The following is a 17,803-nucleotide window of genomic DNA, read 5'->3' on the forward strand; positions in this document are numbered from 1 at the left end:
AGTCGCTTTTCTTTACAAAACAAATCCGACGAGAAGGGCATAAGAAGGATCAACAGTCGCAGCAACCGGAGATGGCACAACCCTTCTACTGAATGGTGCAAATAATGCAATCGAGCCATTTGGCGGGGACGGGGTGGCAGGCATCGGCGAGCAGCTGCAGGGTTGGGACCCGCCTCGCCCCCCCCCCCCCTCTCCTCGGGAGGGGGAGGAGGGTGGAGAGAGCTGGCTTGGCGGATCCTTTGAAAGCCGCAGCCTAGAGCTCCTGGTGCCCGGGCAGGATGTGCAGGGCGCTGCTCGTGCTTTCGCTGGCCGCGGGGCTCAGCCTGGCCGCCGGCCCCCCGGAGCGGCACTACCCGCACGACGCCCTCCTGGACGGCGGCGGCAGGTACCGGCTGCGCTGGGGCCCCCGGGAGGGCGGCATCGCCTTCCTGCTGGAGGTGCAGACTCGGGGCTACGTGGGCTTCGGGCTCTCTCCCACGGGGGCCATGGCCGCCTCGGACATAGTCATCGGGGGAGTGAGAAGAGGCAAGCCCTACCTCCAGGTACGTCCCAGCCCCGGCTGCTGCATGCAACTTTGCGGATGGGGGGGCCGAATCCAGCCGAAAACCGAAACCCGGACGGCGCTGGTTTTTTTTAGTAACGCGCTTTAACCTCACTCCCCACCCGCGTAAACCTGTCTTTCACGATCACCCTCAGGAGCGCAGACATTCGGTTTGCTCTGCGTTTAGAAGTCAATTTTTACATGATGACACATTACAAAGGCAAGTTTTCAAAGCTGTTCATGCTTTCCAAGGTGTAAAACGCCCCCCGAGGAAATAATGGCAATCTGCTTTCACCTCCCCTGGGCATCCCTCCCTCCCCTGGGCATCCCTCCCTCCCTAGGCTCCGGCTGCAGAAAGATAGTCCAGAGAATGCAAGAGCAGCTTCAAGTTCTTTCTAAGGAAGTAACCAGATTTATGGAGGTGGGGGAGCTGTGCACGCGGGAAGAGCCTGTGCTTTTACTTTTATGCACAAGGTGGAAGTAACATCGTTTTTGCCCAAGGTTTTCGTTTCCTGCAACTCCTGACTGGCGAATAATAGTAGACCAAATGAACCAACCAGCCAACAATGTGGGACTTTTTTCACCCTTTGTAAAAGAATGTTCCCTTCCTTGAGGGGTTTACCTTGCACTGGTTTCTTTTTATTACCGTGCAAGTTTTATTTTATAGTTATTTATGCACTCATTCCTTCTAGATATTGCAGGATATTAAAGTTTTGGGCACAAATATGTTAGTTCAAAATTGTGCAAGGGTTGGGGGTTTCCCCCCTCCCCCCCCCTCTTTTGCTCTTTGCCTCATCCTTAAAATCTGGCCCTTCATGCTGTGGCAAACATTATCCAATGAACTCAGCTGAAACTTAAAGAGCTAAAATGATTTCAGATCAGCTGGGTTGGTTTTGTGGATTGGTACAGCAGTGTAAAGGAGAATCTCATTTATCATCTGTGGTTGGGCGACCCTCTTTTGGGAATGGTTAATGATAAATGAACAGAAGTTGCTGGATCTTCGTCGGAATTATTATTGCTATTATTTATTATGTTAGCCAATTGGAAGCACTTTTCTTTAGCTGACTTTAATTACTTGTACTGTATGATTTTAGCTGATTTTAATGGCTTGTATGATTCCTACATTTCACACTGGTAAAGCTAGCAGAATGCCAGAGTCTTGGTTTGGGAACCAGTGGATGTTTTTCAGTATCATGGTTGATTTGGGGCTGCGCGCTTTTGTTTTATTGTTCTGGTGCGTGTATATTTTTGTATTGTCTGTGGTTTTATTTTTATTATAATCTTTATAAAATTTTCCAACTACAATTGTGCATACAAATAATTCATGTACATATAATATTACAAGAAAAGCACAATAAACTTACATATAGTAATAAAAGCAATTATTCCCCCCCCCACAAGAAACTATCTAAAAATTCCCCAAAACAATTCCAGTACAAACCCCTCCCCCCTCCCTCCCATCCTGCTTGGAAAATAAACAAACACATTGGAACACATTTTGGCCCTACCAACACTATGCGCCATCAAGGTGTCCATTCTTACCACAAGCCACTGTGCGTTTTCCTGGCTCACTCACAGTAATAGAAATGCAGAAGCATGATGGCAGATAAAGGCTAAATGGCCCATCCAGTCTGCCCATCCACACCATCCACTATCTCCTGTCCCTAAGAGATCCCCTTCGTGCCTGTCCCACGCTTTCTTGAATTCAGAGACAGTCTTTGTCTCCACCACCTCTGCCGGGAGACTATTCCACACATTGACCACATTTCTGTAAAAAAGTAACAGTTTACATAGCAGATGATGGCAGTCAAAGACCTATTGCTCCATTTAAATTGCTCCATTTTTCCTGTCCGCATTGTCAAGGATATATTTCCTGAGTGCCATTTGCTGTACAGGATCATTTATAACCTGAAACAGGTTTTGTCATTTTCCTCCACTAGTACTCCTAGAGAATTAAGAATGCAAGATCCCATTTTATTTATGTATTTAAAATTTTTTTATTACGCATATCCTACAATTCTATGTGGATTACAATAAAACATCCAAAACTGATAAAAGATATACAAATAACAAATTACAATCTTACACTGCAAGACATCAGGGCTCCCCTGCAAATTTGCGGTCCGCGGTCCCGGTCATTCGCGGTATTTTCTGAACGCGAAGGGGAGGCAGGAGAGGGCAGCCAGAACGCCGGCGAGTGATGGAAATCACTCGCGGTATGCTCCGACCGCCTCTTCCTGCACTAAAATCGGGCCTCACCAATCAGGAGCTGCGTGTCAAAGCAGCTCCTGATTGGTGAGGCACAACTTTAGTACAGGAAGAGGCGGCCGGAGCATACCGCGAGTGATTTCCTTCACTCGCCGGCGCTCTGGCTGCCCTCTCCTGCCTCCCCTGCCTAAAAACTGTATTCATGGTTTTTCAACATTCGCGGGGGTTGCTGTTACGGAACCCCCGCAAATATCGGGGGAGTACTGTATTACGATAACTAATAATAAAAAAAAAAAGATAAAATAAAATAACAATAACCCTAAAATACTAGATTTCTCCAAATGACTTGGCACATAATTCCCTTTTTCAATTTGAGAAAGTGCGCAAAAACGGACTAGTTTTAAGCTGTTTCCTAAAATGTCAAACACCCTTCTCCTCTCATGTCTAAATAAAAGGCACTACAGCTATCCAAAAAGCCACCAGCGCCAGGATGATTGCCATTGGAACATCAGTGATAGGCTCAGGAGTAAGGAAATACTTTTTTACAGAAAGGGTGGTAGATGTGTGGAACAGTCTCCTGGAAGAAGTGGAGGAGACGGAGACTGTGTCTGAATTCAAGAAGGCATGGGGGATCTCTAAGAGAGAGGAAGAGATAATGGTTACTGCAGATGGGCCATTTATTTATTTGTTCAATTTTCTATACTGTTCTCCCAAGGGAGCTTGTCAGAACGGTTTACATGAATTTATTCAGGTATTCAAGCATTTTTTTCCCAGTCTGGACTGGCAGGCTCACAATCTATCTAATATACCTGGGGCAACGGAGGGATTAGGTGACTTGCCCAGGGTCACAAGGAGCAGCGTGGGTTTGAGCTCATAACCTCAGGGTGCTGAGGCTGTAGCTTTTAACCACTGCGTCACACTAGAGAATGACACGGGGACAAATTTTCCCCCGTCCCCATGGGATCCCATTTTCCCGTCATGTCCCCGTGAATTCTTTTCTGGTCCCTGCCCCATTCCTGCTAGCGACGCCCTCATCTGCACAAGTCTCAAACACTTTAAAATCATACGTGTTCGAGGCTTGTGCGGTTAACCCTTTCAGGACCAAGGGACATATTTGTCCCATAACTTTAAAATCCTATAAATTTTGATTGGGATAGTCTACAGTTCTAAATTTGATATGTACGGGTTCCATATGATACTGCCTTTATGTAAACAAACTGGTTCCGACATTCATTCATTAGCGTCGTTGCTAGATTGACGAGAAGATTCACTTGCCACACTGTCCATAAGCCAGAAGTGTGATTTTTTAAATAAAAATAATGATATTTCACAAAAAAAAATCAATTTTTTGGCATCTGCAAGCCCTTTTTACCATAAAAATGTCGTCAAAACCACAAAAATTGGCCTACGATCCTTATGGTCCTGAAAGGGTTAAGGCAGAGCTTACAGGAATGGGACAGGGACAGTGACAAAACTCGTGGGGATGGGATTGGGAAATTGAGTTCCTGCGGGGAAGGGGACAGATTTGTCCCTGTGTCCAGGGCAGGATTAATTCGTCGAGGGCCCCTAGGCACACAAGTACACTGGGCCCCTTGCCCCGCCCCACCATGCGCCCAGGCAGAAACAGGAAGCTGCGTCAGAGGGAAGCTTTGGGCAAGCAGCACCACTTGCACAATTACAGTTCCCGCTGCCTTTCTTACCCGCGTTGCTTGCTTGTCTTTCCGTCGACGGGGGAGGGCTGCATTGCCGATCGGAGTGGGGCCCGTGTTGCCGATCGATGCTGGAGGGGTCCATCGCCGTTTGGAAAAAACAATGTGAATGCCCTCCTTCATCGGACCCCCCCTGATCGTTTCGGGCCCAATTGGTTAATCCTGCCCTGCCTGTGTCATTCTCTACGCCACACTCACCCCTGGCCTTTCTGTGCCATCATATTTCTACCTTGCTCTCTAGATCCTCTCAGTCTGTCTTGGTAGTTCACCACCAGGAATGAACCTGCTCCACGAATGTGACAAATGTGGAGCCTATTAGGGATGGGCTGACATAGGCAATGCCTAAGAGCCAACCTCATCAGTGATGCACCTATATTATAATTATTGTCAATTAGCACCAATAATTGATTGCTTATTAAGTAATAAAATGGCTCTGCACAAATTGGGCATGCACCCAAATTTGCGTGCACAATTTTGAGTGCTACAGTATATATAGAATTAGGGTGGGTGGGTGGGGGGGGGGGGCAACAATTTTGCTCCCGTGGTGAGAAAATGGCCAAACAAAAATGAATAAAACAAATTTTCCCAAGAGTGACATAGGAAACAGCATGAAACAAACATCTTCTGGCTCCCCATCCATTTCCAAATACAGTTCAAGCTCCTCTTACTGATCTACAAGTGCATTCACTCTGCAGCCCCTCAGTATCTCTCCTCACTTATCTCCCCCTATGCTCCTCCTTGTCAACTCCATTCATTGGGTAAGTCCCTCCTATCCGTACCCTTCTACTCCACCGCCAACTCCATCCCTTCTATCCTGCTGCGCTGTATGCCTCGAACAGACTGCCCGAGTCATTACGTCAGGCTCCATCTCTAGCAGTATTCAAATCCAAGCTAAAGGCCCACTTTTTCAAGGCTACTTTCAACTCCTAACTCCCACTCACTGTTAAGACACCTATGTCCAGCCTTTCATACTCTCTGCAAAAAAACTCCCCAACCCCAATATGTCCTGTCAGTCCATATCAGATTGTAAGCTCTTCTGAGTAGGGACTGTCTATTAGAAATGACAAATAGAAGTAGTAGTAGTGTTCATCCTTATAGCCTGCCAAAAGGAATTGGCTACATCAGTGGTCTTCAGTCTTAGGGCTCCTTTTATCAAGGTGCCCTACGGGGGTTACCGCGTTGGACATTTCATCACGCGCTAGCCCCCGCGGCACACCCAAAAACTAACGCCTCGTCAATGGAGGTGTTAGCGACTAGCGCGGCAGGCGGTTGAACGCGCGGTATTCCGCGCGTTAACCGCCTACCGCAGCTTGATAAAAGGAGCCCTTAGTCCTCTCTAGGACTACTAATGAGTTAGATTTTCAGAATATCCCTAACGAATATGGGCGTGTCTATTCAGTCTTTTGAAGAAAAATGGAGTATGACGTACGAAGAAGGACTACATTAGAAAGAATACAACCGACAAAAGGAAAATTAATACAGTATTGAAGATATCGCAGTAAATTATAAGGACATTGTTGCACTTTAAGAATGAACTTTTAGTGAGGTGTTTGGGTAGATTGTGTATGTTTTATATATTTATAAGGTATGAATTATAAGTAGATAGGCTGCTGTAATGTAGTTTTTTAAAAAAGTAATAAATCTGTGAACACATTATTTGGGCAAGTGGCAAACGTTATAATATTTATACCAATTGTAAAGCTCTTTCTACTTATGAATAACGAATATGTATGAGAGGGATTTGCAATGGAATTATTACACATGCAAATCCTTCTCATGGAATCCTTCTATTATGGAAACTTGACTCATTGGTGGCCCTAAATGATTGAGAGTGAATGCTACTGGACTAGATCACCTGCATACCTGCATTTCCAGTAGGTCTTCCAGTTCAATGAAATCCCCCCCCCACTGCACACACACATACACTCCTTTTCAAGAAAAATTATTTTTCTGACATTGCTCATGTGGTTAACCCCTTAGAGCCTCGTCATAAAATCCTTTGTTCTAGAACTTCATTTCCATTGAAAAAATTTTTATTACTTCTGAATAGCGAGGCTACTATTACAGTATTTATTTTAATGCTCTGCTTGTTTATGATATAAATTGGTTTATTGGTTTTAAAATGAAAATGCAAAACATCAGCTTTCTAATTCACATTAGGCCCAGGAATTTATTGGTTCTCCCCCTTACCACTGTTGCTACGAATTTTTGAGTTTATAAATGATTTTTTTATAGCTCTGAAGGTGAAAGGTCAGTCTGAGTGGAACTTTTGAATGAAAAGGCTACAGATTGGATGAGGATTTTCACAGTATTTCATTTCAATACATTATGGATCAGACTAAATCAAGCAGGGTTTTATTCTAGAAAACTGGATATTATTAACTTAAAATTTCAAAATATCATAAATATACACGTTGACCTACTTTGTCTAATTATACAGTAGATATTGTTGAATTGGTTTGATTATGTACATTATATTTTATAATTTGCTTTGCCTTTAAGGTAGAATATAAATATGTCATATACTCTCCAAGTGGCATTGCAAGAGTGAGCAGCGCCTGGAGCAGTAGCGCCCCTCTCCTGCCCCCCCCTGCTGCACATGCATGCCTCTTTCCCGTACCTTTTAAACTTTGGCGCACGAACTTGCTGCCTGCGTCGGCTTTGGCGCTCTCTCTGATGTCACTTCCTAGGTTTGGGACCCAGAAGTGACGTCAGTGAAAGTGCCAAAGCTGACATGGGCAGCAAGTTTGTGGCTGCTCGCGCCGAAGTTAAAAAGGTATGGAGGAAGGGAAGAGGCACATGCGGCATAGGGAGGAATGGGAAAGGGGGGCATAGAGGAGGAGGGGGTGCCACCCCCCAATCCCCCCCTTACTATGCAACTGTACCCTACCTTTTATAAAGCCGCACTATGGGCTTTGGGGCAGTTACCACAGTGGCAGCTGCTAGCATGGCTTTGTAAAATGGGGGAATAATTTGACTTAATTTTTTTTACAAATAATCTGTATATACAGTACTTCTCCGAAATTCGCGGGGGTTTCCGAATTTCGAAAAACTGCAAATGCGGTTTTTCGCCTGTCAAAAGGCAGGGGAGGTAGGAGAGGGCAGCTGGAGCGCCGGCGGGTGAAGAAAATCACTCGCAATCAGCTCCGACCACCTCTTCCTGTAGTAAAGTCGGACTACACCAATCAGGAGCTGCTTTGACATGCAGCTCCTGATTGGTGTAGCCCGACTTTACTACAGGAAGAGGCGGTCAGAGCAGACCGTGAATGAGTGAGTCCGCAATTTGCGAACTGCGAATTCACAGGGGAACACTGTATTTCTATTTATTTAAGTGAGTTAAGTTATTGACAGAATGGTTCTATGTTGTTTATATGATTTCTTAGCTTGCATTCTTCCTAAAGTAACTGTGGTGGAGGAAAGCCATACTGATGCATAGGTCCAAATTTGCCATTCTGTTCTAATATAAAAGACCATAAGAGTTTCCATACTGGGATAGACCGAAGGGCCATCAAGTCCAGTATCTTGTTTCCAACAGTGTCCAATCCAGGTCACAAGTACCTGGCAAGATTCTAAGGAGTAAAACAGATTTTAAACTAAATTAAACTAAATCTTAAGCTTATATACTGCATCTTCTCTATAAAGATAGAGAGAGCTCAGCACGGTTTACAGGAAATTTAAAAAGAAGGAAAAACATCATAAGAATTAGTGATTGTATAGAGAGCAGCAAGATTTACATTTTTGAGAATAGCCAAGTTTTCTGATGTTTTTGGAATAATTGGAAGGAACCCAATTTCCGCAGCTGGGTAGGAAAATTTTATGCTGCATATCCTAGGAATAAGCAGTGGATTTTCCCAAGTCCATCTTAATGGTTTATGTAGTTTTTTAAGGAAATGATCCAAACCTCGTTTAAACCCTGCTAAGCTAACTGCATTTACCACATTTTCTGGCAGCAAATTCCAGAGTTTAATCATGTGTTAAGTGAAGAAATATTTTCTCTTGTATGCTTTAAATTTACTAGTTAGTAGCTTTAGATTCAAACAATTTTTATTGATGCAAACATCATCAAATACAGCAAATACAACATCAAAGCACATCAATAGTGCATCAACTATTATAATATAATATACATAATATAAGACAAATTCCAATTTCAATAAACCCCCACTATAGCTATATGTGTTTGAACCTTTACCATCCCTCTCCACACTCACCCCTCTCCACCCAATAGTACTCTCTACCCAACGAAACTCTCTTCATTTAACTAAATAAAAGCCCAATTAAGAGATCCAACTGAAAATCGCACTACGACCCTTAGGATGCAAATCTTGCAAATATGAACCCCAGATTTGTATAAATAACATCTTTTGCTTTCTTATAATTCCAGCATCTCTAGCTTCCCAAATGGCCAACTGATGTAATTGGTTTCGCCAAATGCCAAAACCTCGGAGGATCAGGGATTGTCCAATATTGTAGTATACATTTTCTAGCCAAGAGACTCATTTTCCTACACAATGCCCTATTTCCTTTAGGTAAATGGCCAAGAGCTTCTGGCAAATTCAAAATAAAGAAAGAAGGAGAACAGCACAATGATCTTCCAATTATTTTTGACATATAATTTATTATTTGCTTTCAAAAGTGCGGAATTATGGGGCAAAACCAAAATGCATGACCTAATGTATGACTCTCCCTCCCACATTTATGACATAAAGGAGTAGGAAGACCTCCACTATAAAACAATTGTGGTCGTGTATAATAGGCACGTAATGTAACCCTATAATACGTTTCTCTTAACCATGAACAAGATGTCACCCCAGGTGTTGCTCTTAAAGTACGGGCAACATCCCAATGTCTCAAATTAAGCTGTAATTCTTTCTCCCATTTCTCCCGAATTTCCTGATAGTTCTTGTCTGGTTGTAATTTTTGCAAAATAGAATAAATACAAGACACCAAAAGAGACATCCCCTCCTCCTGAACAAACAACTCTCTCAATCTAGCACCCAAATGCAAACTCAACTGTACCCTGTCAAGGGATCTCACATAATGTTCCACTTGTATACATGCAAATTGCGCTCCCCAAGTCTCTCCCACTTTAGCCAACAATTCAGTACGAGTCAATAATCCCCCCTCATTTTGCAGTATATGTTCCAATCTTAAAATTCCTCTTGCACCCCATAATCTATACTCCCTAGAGTCTCTACCCGGAAGAAAAGCCGGATTATACCGTCTGTAAAGTATTACATGCAACACTTGAACGAATAAGAGATGGTAACGCATTTTGCGCACTATGTAGCTTTATCGCATGCCCCTTAGTCCTAGAATTTTTGGAAAGAGTAAACAAGCAATTCAAATCTGCCCGTTCCACTCCACTCGGTATTTCATAGACCTCAGTCATCATGCAAAGATATAGCTCAGGGGAGATAGGATAGAGGTCTATAAAGTACTGAGTTACTAGGACTAAGTTAGGGCATGTGATAAAGCTACTAAGTAGTACATTTAAAACACACAAGATAAAATATTTTCCTTATACTTCACAGCAAGCTGAATGTGTGTCCTTGCTTTAGCAGTTTCTTGAGAAGTTTACAGATGAAATGAGAGTACAAGGGCAATGCTCCAATCCGTCCCTTTTGACCTAGACTTGAGTCAGGCTACTCTATCCTTTTTTTTTTTAAAGTTATATTTTCTTTAATGATTTTTGACAAGAAGAAGATACAAATACATGTAAAGGATGATAAATTTAAGATATAAACCTATATTTATTATACAAATACCTATATTTATATACAAATACATGTAAAGGATGATAAATTTAAGATATAAACCTATATTTATTATACAAATACCTATATTTATATACAAATACATGTAAAGGATGATAAATTTAAGATATAAACCTATATTTATTATAGATTTAAGATATGTGTCTATAGAGATTTGAACAGTAGACAATGTGGCTACATCCTTCTGGAAAATGTTTATGGCTTTCCAGCAGGTTTTCTTATACGGTATTTATACAATATTCTACCAAATACTCATGCTCATCTACATATATACGAGCGTAATGGCAGCTTACACTATAAAGTCACAGAGGAAGATTCTCACAAAAATATGACCCCCCCAGGCTGGTTGCCACAAAGAGCTCAAGCTGCCTTGGGCTGTTTTATCTATTAATGAACAAGAGAGCTAGGATTACCAGAGTACAGCAGATTAGTGGTTAGCACAGTGAGATGAGACGCGATTTTCCATCGTACAAACTTCTGTTTGCTTTGGTCATTTTTCTAAAATATAGTAACATGTGCATCTTCTATGAGAAAGATGAGTCCAGTACTTACAGTCACACATAGTGCTTGGTAGAAAAGAACTGGGGCTCGCCCCAGAACATCACTAGAGCACCTGGCCAGTATAAGGTAGATTGTATTGTGGATTGCAAGGTGGATTCTATTGCACTTCTCCCTCCGTATTCGTGGTTTCAGCACTCACGGTTTCGATTATTCACGGTTTTTAGCTTGCTGGCTCCTCCCCCCAAATTACATCAGCTTGCGTAGAGAAATCGCTGATTCCAAGCGTTTACAGAGAAAATCGCTGATTCTCAGTACTTTCTTCACCGTGTTTTGCCTCTCCTTCAGGAACAGACCATGTTATTCGCGGTTTCACTATATAAGAACATAAGAAGTTGCCTCCGCTGAGGCAGACCAGAGGTTCATCTTGCCCAGCGGTCCGCTCCCGCGGCGGCCCATCAGGCCTAATTGCCTGAACAGTGTCCCTGACTAATTTTGTAACTGCCTCTAATCCTCTAATCTTATCCCTATAACCTACCTCTACTCCTATCTGTACCCCTCAATCCCTTTGTCTTCCAGGTACCTATCCAAACCTTCTTTGAAGCCCTGTAACGTGCTCCTGCTTATTACATCCTCCGGTAACACGTTCTATGTATCCACCACCCTCTGGGTGAAAAAGAACTTCCTGGCGTTTGTTCTAAACTTTCCCCCTTTCAATTTCTCTGAGTGCCCCCTTGTACTTGTGATTCCCCATAATTTGAAAAATCTGTCCCTGTCTACTCTTTCTATGCCCTTCATGATCTTGAAGGTTTCTATCATGTCTCCTCTAAGTCTCCGCTTTTCCAGGGAGAAAAGTCCCAGTTTTTTCAGTCTGTCAGTATATGAGAGGTCATCCATACCCTTTATTAGCTTAGTTGCTCTTCTCTGTACTCTCTCAAGTACCGCCATGTCCTTCTGGAGGTACGGCGACCAGTACTGGACACAGTACTCCAGGTGTGGGCGCACCATTGCACAATAAAGTGGCAGGATGACTTCCTTCGTCCTGGTTGTGATACCCTTCTTAATGATGCCCAACATTTTGTTTGCCTTCCTTGAGGTTGTGGCGCACTGCGCCGACGCCTTCAATGATGTGTCTACCATCACTCCCAGGTCTCTTTCAAGGTTCCCAGGTCTCTTTCACGATGGTTTTTAATAGAAAACAGCGAATAACATATGAAAAAGTTTTTCGCGGTTTTTCTGTATTTGCGGTTCTGTTAATCCCCTATCACAGCGAATACGGAGGGAGAAGTGTACTTTAATAGAATTTATGTAGGTTTTACCAAATTATGTCACTTGACAATTGAGGACTGTACAAAACCCTTCTATTAGATTCCTTACCAGTTTACTTGCCATGACCATCACCAGCTCCCAGTCCAATTTCATATCCAGTTAAAGATTTTATTTTAATCATGGCTCACAATTTAGTACTTTAGTGTAGTGAACCGTTTTATCTTGCTTCTATAATCTGATTTCATTACATGATGGTTGTCCAAATTTGCCTTCAGTTCAGTCTAAGTACCTGCACTCCACTCAGCAGCGTGCCTTTTTCTGTGTGGCTCCCTTGATTTGGAATTTGTTATCCCATTCAATACACACTGAGCTTTCTTTTCTGAGATTCATAAAGACCTTAAAAACACATTTATTTAAATTACTTTTTTAACCTGATAAAATCTGACATGGTGATATCAGAGCAGGGATACAGCAATCTGCTGGAATTTCTATGTTTTACTGCAGTGTCTCACAAACATTTTCTACCGCGGCACACTAAACTCAGGGCCATGTCTACAGGCCTGCGTCAGCTTTGGCGCTCTCTCTGACATCACTTCCTAGGTTCGGGACCCAGAAGTGAGGTCAGAGAAAGCGCCGAAGCTGACGCGGGCAGCAATTTGTGGCTGCTCGCACTAAAGTTAAAAAGGTATGGAGTAAGGGAAGAGGCACATGCGGCATGGGGAGGAGTAGGAAGGGGGGGCATAGAGGAGGAGGGGTGCTGACCCCAATCCCCCCCTTACTATGCAACTGTACCCTACCTTTTATAAAGCCGCACTATGGGCTTTGGGGCAGTTACCACAGTGGCAGCTGCTAGCATGGCTTTGTAAAATGGGGGGAATAATTTGACTTAATTTTTTTTACAAATAATCTGTATATACAGTACTTCTCCGAAATTTGCGGGGGATTTCCGAATTTTGAAAAACTGCAAATGCGGTTTTTCGCCTGTCAAAAGGCAGGGGAGGCAGGAGAGGGCAGCTGGAGTGCCGGCGGGTGAAGAAAATCACTCGCAATCAGCTCCGACCACCTCTTCCTGTAGTAAAGTCGGACTACACCAATCAGGAGCTGCTTTGACACGCAGCTCCTGATTGGTGTAGCCCGACTTTACTACAGGAAGAGGCGATCAGAGCAGACCGTGAATGAGTGAGTCCGCAATTCGTGAACCACGGACGCTGACCAGTGACATCACACACACACACATGCATGATGTCATCACGACGATATCCACGCATGCTCAGGGGTCCTGTAGATGCAACCCTGAGCTCAGGAGCCTTCCACAACCTGGACAAACTGTTGGGTTTTGGAAATCCCTCCATCGCCGGGAAGGCAGAGTGGTGCTAGCAATTCACTGATTTACTGTATTACTGTCCTTAACCTTTTATTGTGAAATTGGAGTCATTTTTAAAAATTGTTTCTATGAATTGTCTCTATCATTTTAACTGAATTGCATATCGCCTTGCTATGAAAACATGAAATGGTGATACATTAAACCAAATAACTATAAATAATTTATTCATTTATTTACTAGGATTTACTTAATACTCCTTTGAAGAAATTTACCCAAGGTAGTAGCGTACAGCGGGAATAACTTGGACATAGGCAGCAAAGTCTGCCTAAAGTTAGGTGCCTACATCGGCATGCCTAGCTGATGTAATTGAGTAATAGGTTTAATTGGCATCAATAATTGACACTTAACACCTTAGAATTGACATTAGATGGAGTAAATTGAAAGTAATGGTGCACAACTTGCTAGGCGTGATTCTATAAAAGTTAGGCATTTAGGCCCTGATTCTCGTAGGGATGCCGAAAGGCAGTGGTAGGCGGGCGTCCTATCGCCGCCTAACTTAATTGGTTTAATTGGTGATAAATGAGGCGGTAATTGATCACGTTATGTTTAAAACCAATTAAAATTAATTTAAAAAAATATAAGTGTCTGCAGGAGCCTACAGAACAGGCCGCCGATGTTCCATCCACAGAGGCACCTACTTTCGCCTATGGTCAACATGGCAGTGGCTTGCGCCAAAAGTGACTGTTGGTGTCAGTAGGAGCCACTGTGGACCTGGTTCTCATGTAAAATAGGCACCGGAAATGTAGGCCTGTAAAATCCTGGCCTAAATTTCTGGCACCTACTTTACACATGGCCGCAATTCTGCAACCAATCCTGGCATAAATAGGGGGTACCTAAAAGTTGTGCCGCCTAGCGATGCCAATTATGATTCTATACAGTGCACCTAACTTTTATAAAACTGATTTTTAGATGCAATGTGAGGGCTGTTCAAAAAGTATCAGACCTTTGTTCATAAAAAATACTCATATTCAGTCTTATACTAATTTTCTTCAAAGCAGTCCTCTTGGACTGCCACACACTTATTCCAACGGTTCTGCCACTGTCTGAAGTAGCGCTGGAACGCCTCTTTTGAGATTGCTCCCAACTGGTCCGTCGCATTCTGCATGATGTCTTCTCTTGACTGAAATCTGGTCCCTTTCAGGGTTGTACCTATAAACCCAGAACTCATCGCCAGTGATTACTGTGCTAAGGGATCACTGTTTACAGTCTCCAGCATGTCCTGTGGGATCTCCAAACGGAGTTGCTTCTGCTCGATCTTTAGCAGCTTTGGCATGATCTTTGCTGAAATTCTCCTAAAGCCAAAATCCTCAGTCAAAATGGAATGAATGGATCCAACGCTGATTCTCGCCTCGTCTGTAAGTTCTCTGATCGTGATTCGATGATCCTGCATCATCAGGGTCCTCACTTGGTCAATGATGAGCTAATTTCTGGATGTTGAGGGCCTACCAGAACGTACTTTCACTCTCCACTGATATGTGGCCATCTCTGAAGTGGTTGTACCATTTTTTAAATCTGTGTGGTGCCTATTGCTTCTTCCCCGAAGGCCTGTTGAATCTTGCAGATCGTTTCCACTTGGGAATTGCCAAGTTTTACACAAAATTTAATGTAGTAGCGTTGTTCAACTTTTGTGTCATTTTGTCAAAAATGAAAATTGGATCGCACTCACACTTCCTCACTCATCGGCTGTCTGCCATCGACTGACAGCTTCTCTGTAGGTGGGAAAAAATTCAAGCATGCGCATTAGGATCGCCTACATACGTGCACCAAACCATGCCGCCCTAGCTTTATGCAAGAAAAATTAAGGTCTGATACTTTTTGAAAAGCCCTCGTATACAGAATTAGGGTCTATGTAATTAAAGCAGTAAAAAACATTCAAATAGCAGTACCCAATATTAACCATTGTATTACTAAACTGTAGTCCTGGGCGACAATGGTCCAGATAAAATTAAATGCTACAAAGACTAAGCTTTTATGACTTGGCCCAAGATTCTCTCCCTTTTGCTGTGATCTGAGACTCAGGAGAATCTTTGAAAATTGAGTTTTCCTTGTTAATACTAGGTATTGTTATCGATTCTTCACTTACATTTAAGGACCAACTAAACTTACTTATTAAAAAGTGCTTTTTCAGCCTCCGTGCTCTGAGAAGAGTGAGAGCACTTTTTCACCAACAACCCTTCTCTGTATTAGTTCATTCAATCATTTTGTCAAGGCTGGATTACTGCAATTCAGTGTATTTGGATCTTTCAAAGGTCAGTCAGCAGAGACTTCAATTAATATAGAACACTGCAGCTAAACTTATCTTTGGTAAGAGTAAATTTGATCACGTAACCCCTCTGCTCAAGGAATTACATTGGCTTCAAGTATATCTCAGAATTCAATTTAAGTGCATTTGTATTGCATTTAAGATCCTATTTGGCATTTTTGCCACTTTGATTCCTTTAGACTGGAATGTTCATAGATCTCATCTTGCCAGAAGTTCTCAAAAATTAAAACTTACATTTCCCTCTCTCAGTGGTAAAAACAGAATCTTTAAGAGATTTAGTTTTTTTTCTTTGCTTTTAAATTAACTGAATTCTGGAATGCTTTACCGCTTACATTAAGAAGTTTAGGTTTTTTTTGCTTTATTCCAGAAAGTTCTGAAAACTTTTTGTTTGCTTAACATTTTGGAAATTAACTCTTTCAGTCTACTTTTTCTTGTCAAATTTATGTATTATGTTTTACATTATTGTAAATCGAGTTGAGCTCCTCTTGGTTGATGACTCGGTCTATAAAACTAACAGCCTTTTTTACAAAGGCGCACTAGCGGCTGTGGTGCTCTAACGGCCCCGAAGCCCAGTTTAGGGTGAGCTAAAAGTAGGTATACAGTATTTATTTTTATTTATTTATTTAAAAACTTAATATACCGCCTGGAGTCACAGCGTTTCCAAATAAACATACATAAAGCCAAAACAAAAGTCAGTACAAATCATTCTTCAAAATAATATCAACACACAGTATTTATTCATATATAATTTATATAATATCAACACACAGTATTTATTCATTATTTCTTTTTATTTTACAGTTGTCACGAATAACATTCATGGGAGGTTTTTGTATTAGTTACATCATTTCGCTTTTACTTGATTTACCCCATCTCTATTTACACAAATTGGAGCGTTATTCAGCTGGAAGAGTGTGTAATATGTCACTGTATACCTACTTTTGGCCCACCTTGTATAACACAGTATGCTATTTCTAATGCCAAGACAACGCACATTAAAGCAGAAGTATAGGGGGCATGCGGAGGTGAAAAATATAGATAGTTAAGACAGAGCAACATGAGTTTGATAAGTTAAGGAAAAGATTGCACATGGATTCCTAAAAGTACATGTTGTAAGTAAGTCCTGCCACAGCTAAGCACAGCCAAAGTTCTTTGCCAAATAGCCACAGCACTATAAAAGACCTGAGAGTAGGGATTTTGAACTATTCTTAAATCTAGTCAAATCCAAGCCTTAGATTTATATACCCTATCATCTCCTGAAGTTGGAGCTTGACTTGGTCAATAAACAGGGAATCAGTTAAACTAACATAGCGCCTGGTATCCTATTTCAGTTTCATTTGTTGGGGGGAGGGGAAGCATCCACTAGAGCAGGGGTAGGGAACTCCGGTCCTCGAGAGCCGTATTCCAGTCGGGTTTTCAGGATTTCCCCAATGAATATGCATTGAAAGCAGTGCATGCAAATAGATCTCATGCATATTCATTGAGAAAATCCTGAAAACCCGACTGGAATACAGCTCTCGAGGACCGGAGTTCCCTACCCCTGCACCAGAGGATTAATATGGAGTCAAGTCTTAATTCATTCAGTGGTCAGCTAGTCATTCTAAGCATCTTTTAAAAATTTGTACGCGATTGAAACAGATCTAGGTAAAAACGTATTGTACTTCTTTTTAGACTTACCGGTAGATATGTCTTCTTGTTCTACAGTATTATTGCTAAAAGACATTTGAGTCCACCCTAGCCCTGGCCAAAACACACCCATAACATTCCTTTTGTTATTTGGACAAACTCAGTGGAAATGTCCAAATTCTGCCTTTTGGAAAATTGTGATTTAGATATTTCTAGCAGATGTACATGTGTTTTGCTGAAAATGAGTAACATAATTTTGATACATCATGTTCTAGGGCTACTGAAAGAAGAGAATGTTGTCATTTTTCTGATATTCTAAAGTACGATTAACTTTTTTTTTCTACGTAAGTTCAGTAAAGTTTCCCTCATGTGAAATGAATGGTAGAAATACCTTTCCTTCCTGGAGCCTTAAGAGCCTGCCCATTTTTATTTTCATGAATTGTACAGAACCAAAATATACAGTCCTTTGAAAGAAAAGACATCTGATGCGCTCATTCATAGTTGAACATTCCGGGTCACGAGCTTAAA

The 17,803-nt window shown here is 42.1% G+C and overlaps 1 protein-coding gene across 2 annotated transcripts in view; it reads left to right on the plus strand.

The window, feature by feature from the left end:
* Positions 1–225: 225 nt before the first annotated feature.
* The window catches only part of MOXD1 (monooxygenase DBH like 1), a 200,284-nt gene continuing 182,706 nt past the window's right edge, over positions 226–17,803 (plus strand). For both annotated transcript variants that reach the window (XM_033939629.1, XM_033939630.1), the window contains exon 1: positions 226–542. In XM_033939629.1, coding sequence (XP_033795520.1) covers positions 279–542 — 264 coding nt within the window. In that variant the 5' untranslated portion in view covers positions 226–278. The remainder of the gene's footprint in view (positions 543–17,803) is intronic.

Source organism: Geotrypetes seraphini, chromosome 3 (assembly GCF_902459505.1).
Source record: "Geotrypetes seraphini chromosome 3, aGeoSer1.1, whole genome shotgun sequence".
Classification (NCBI taxonomy): domain Eukaryota; kingdom Metazoa; phylum Chordata; class Amphibia; order Gymnophiona; family Dermophiidae; genus Geotrypetes; species Geotrypetes seraphini.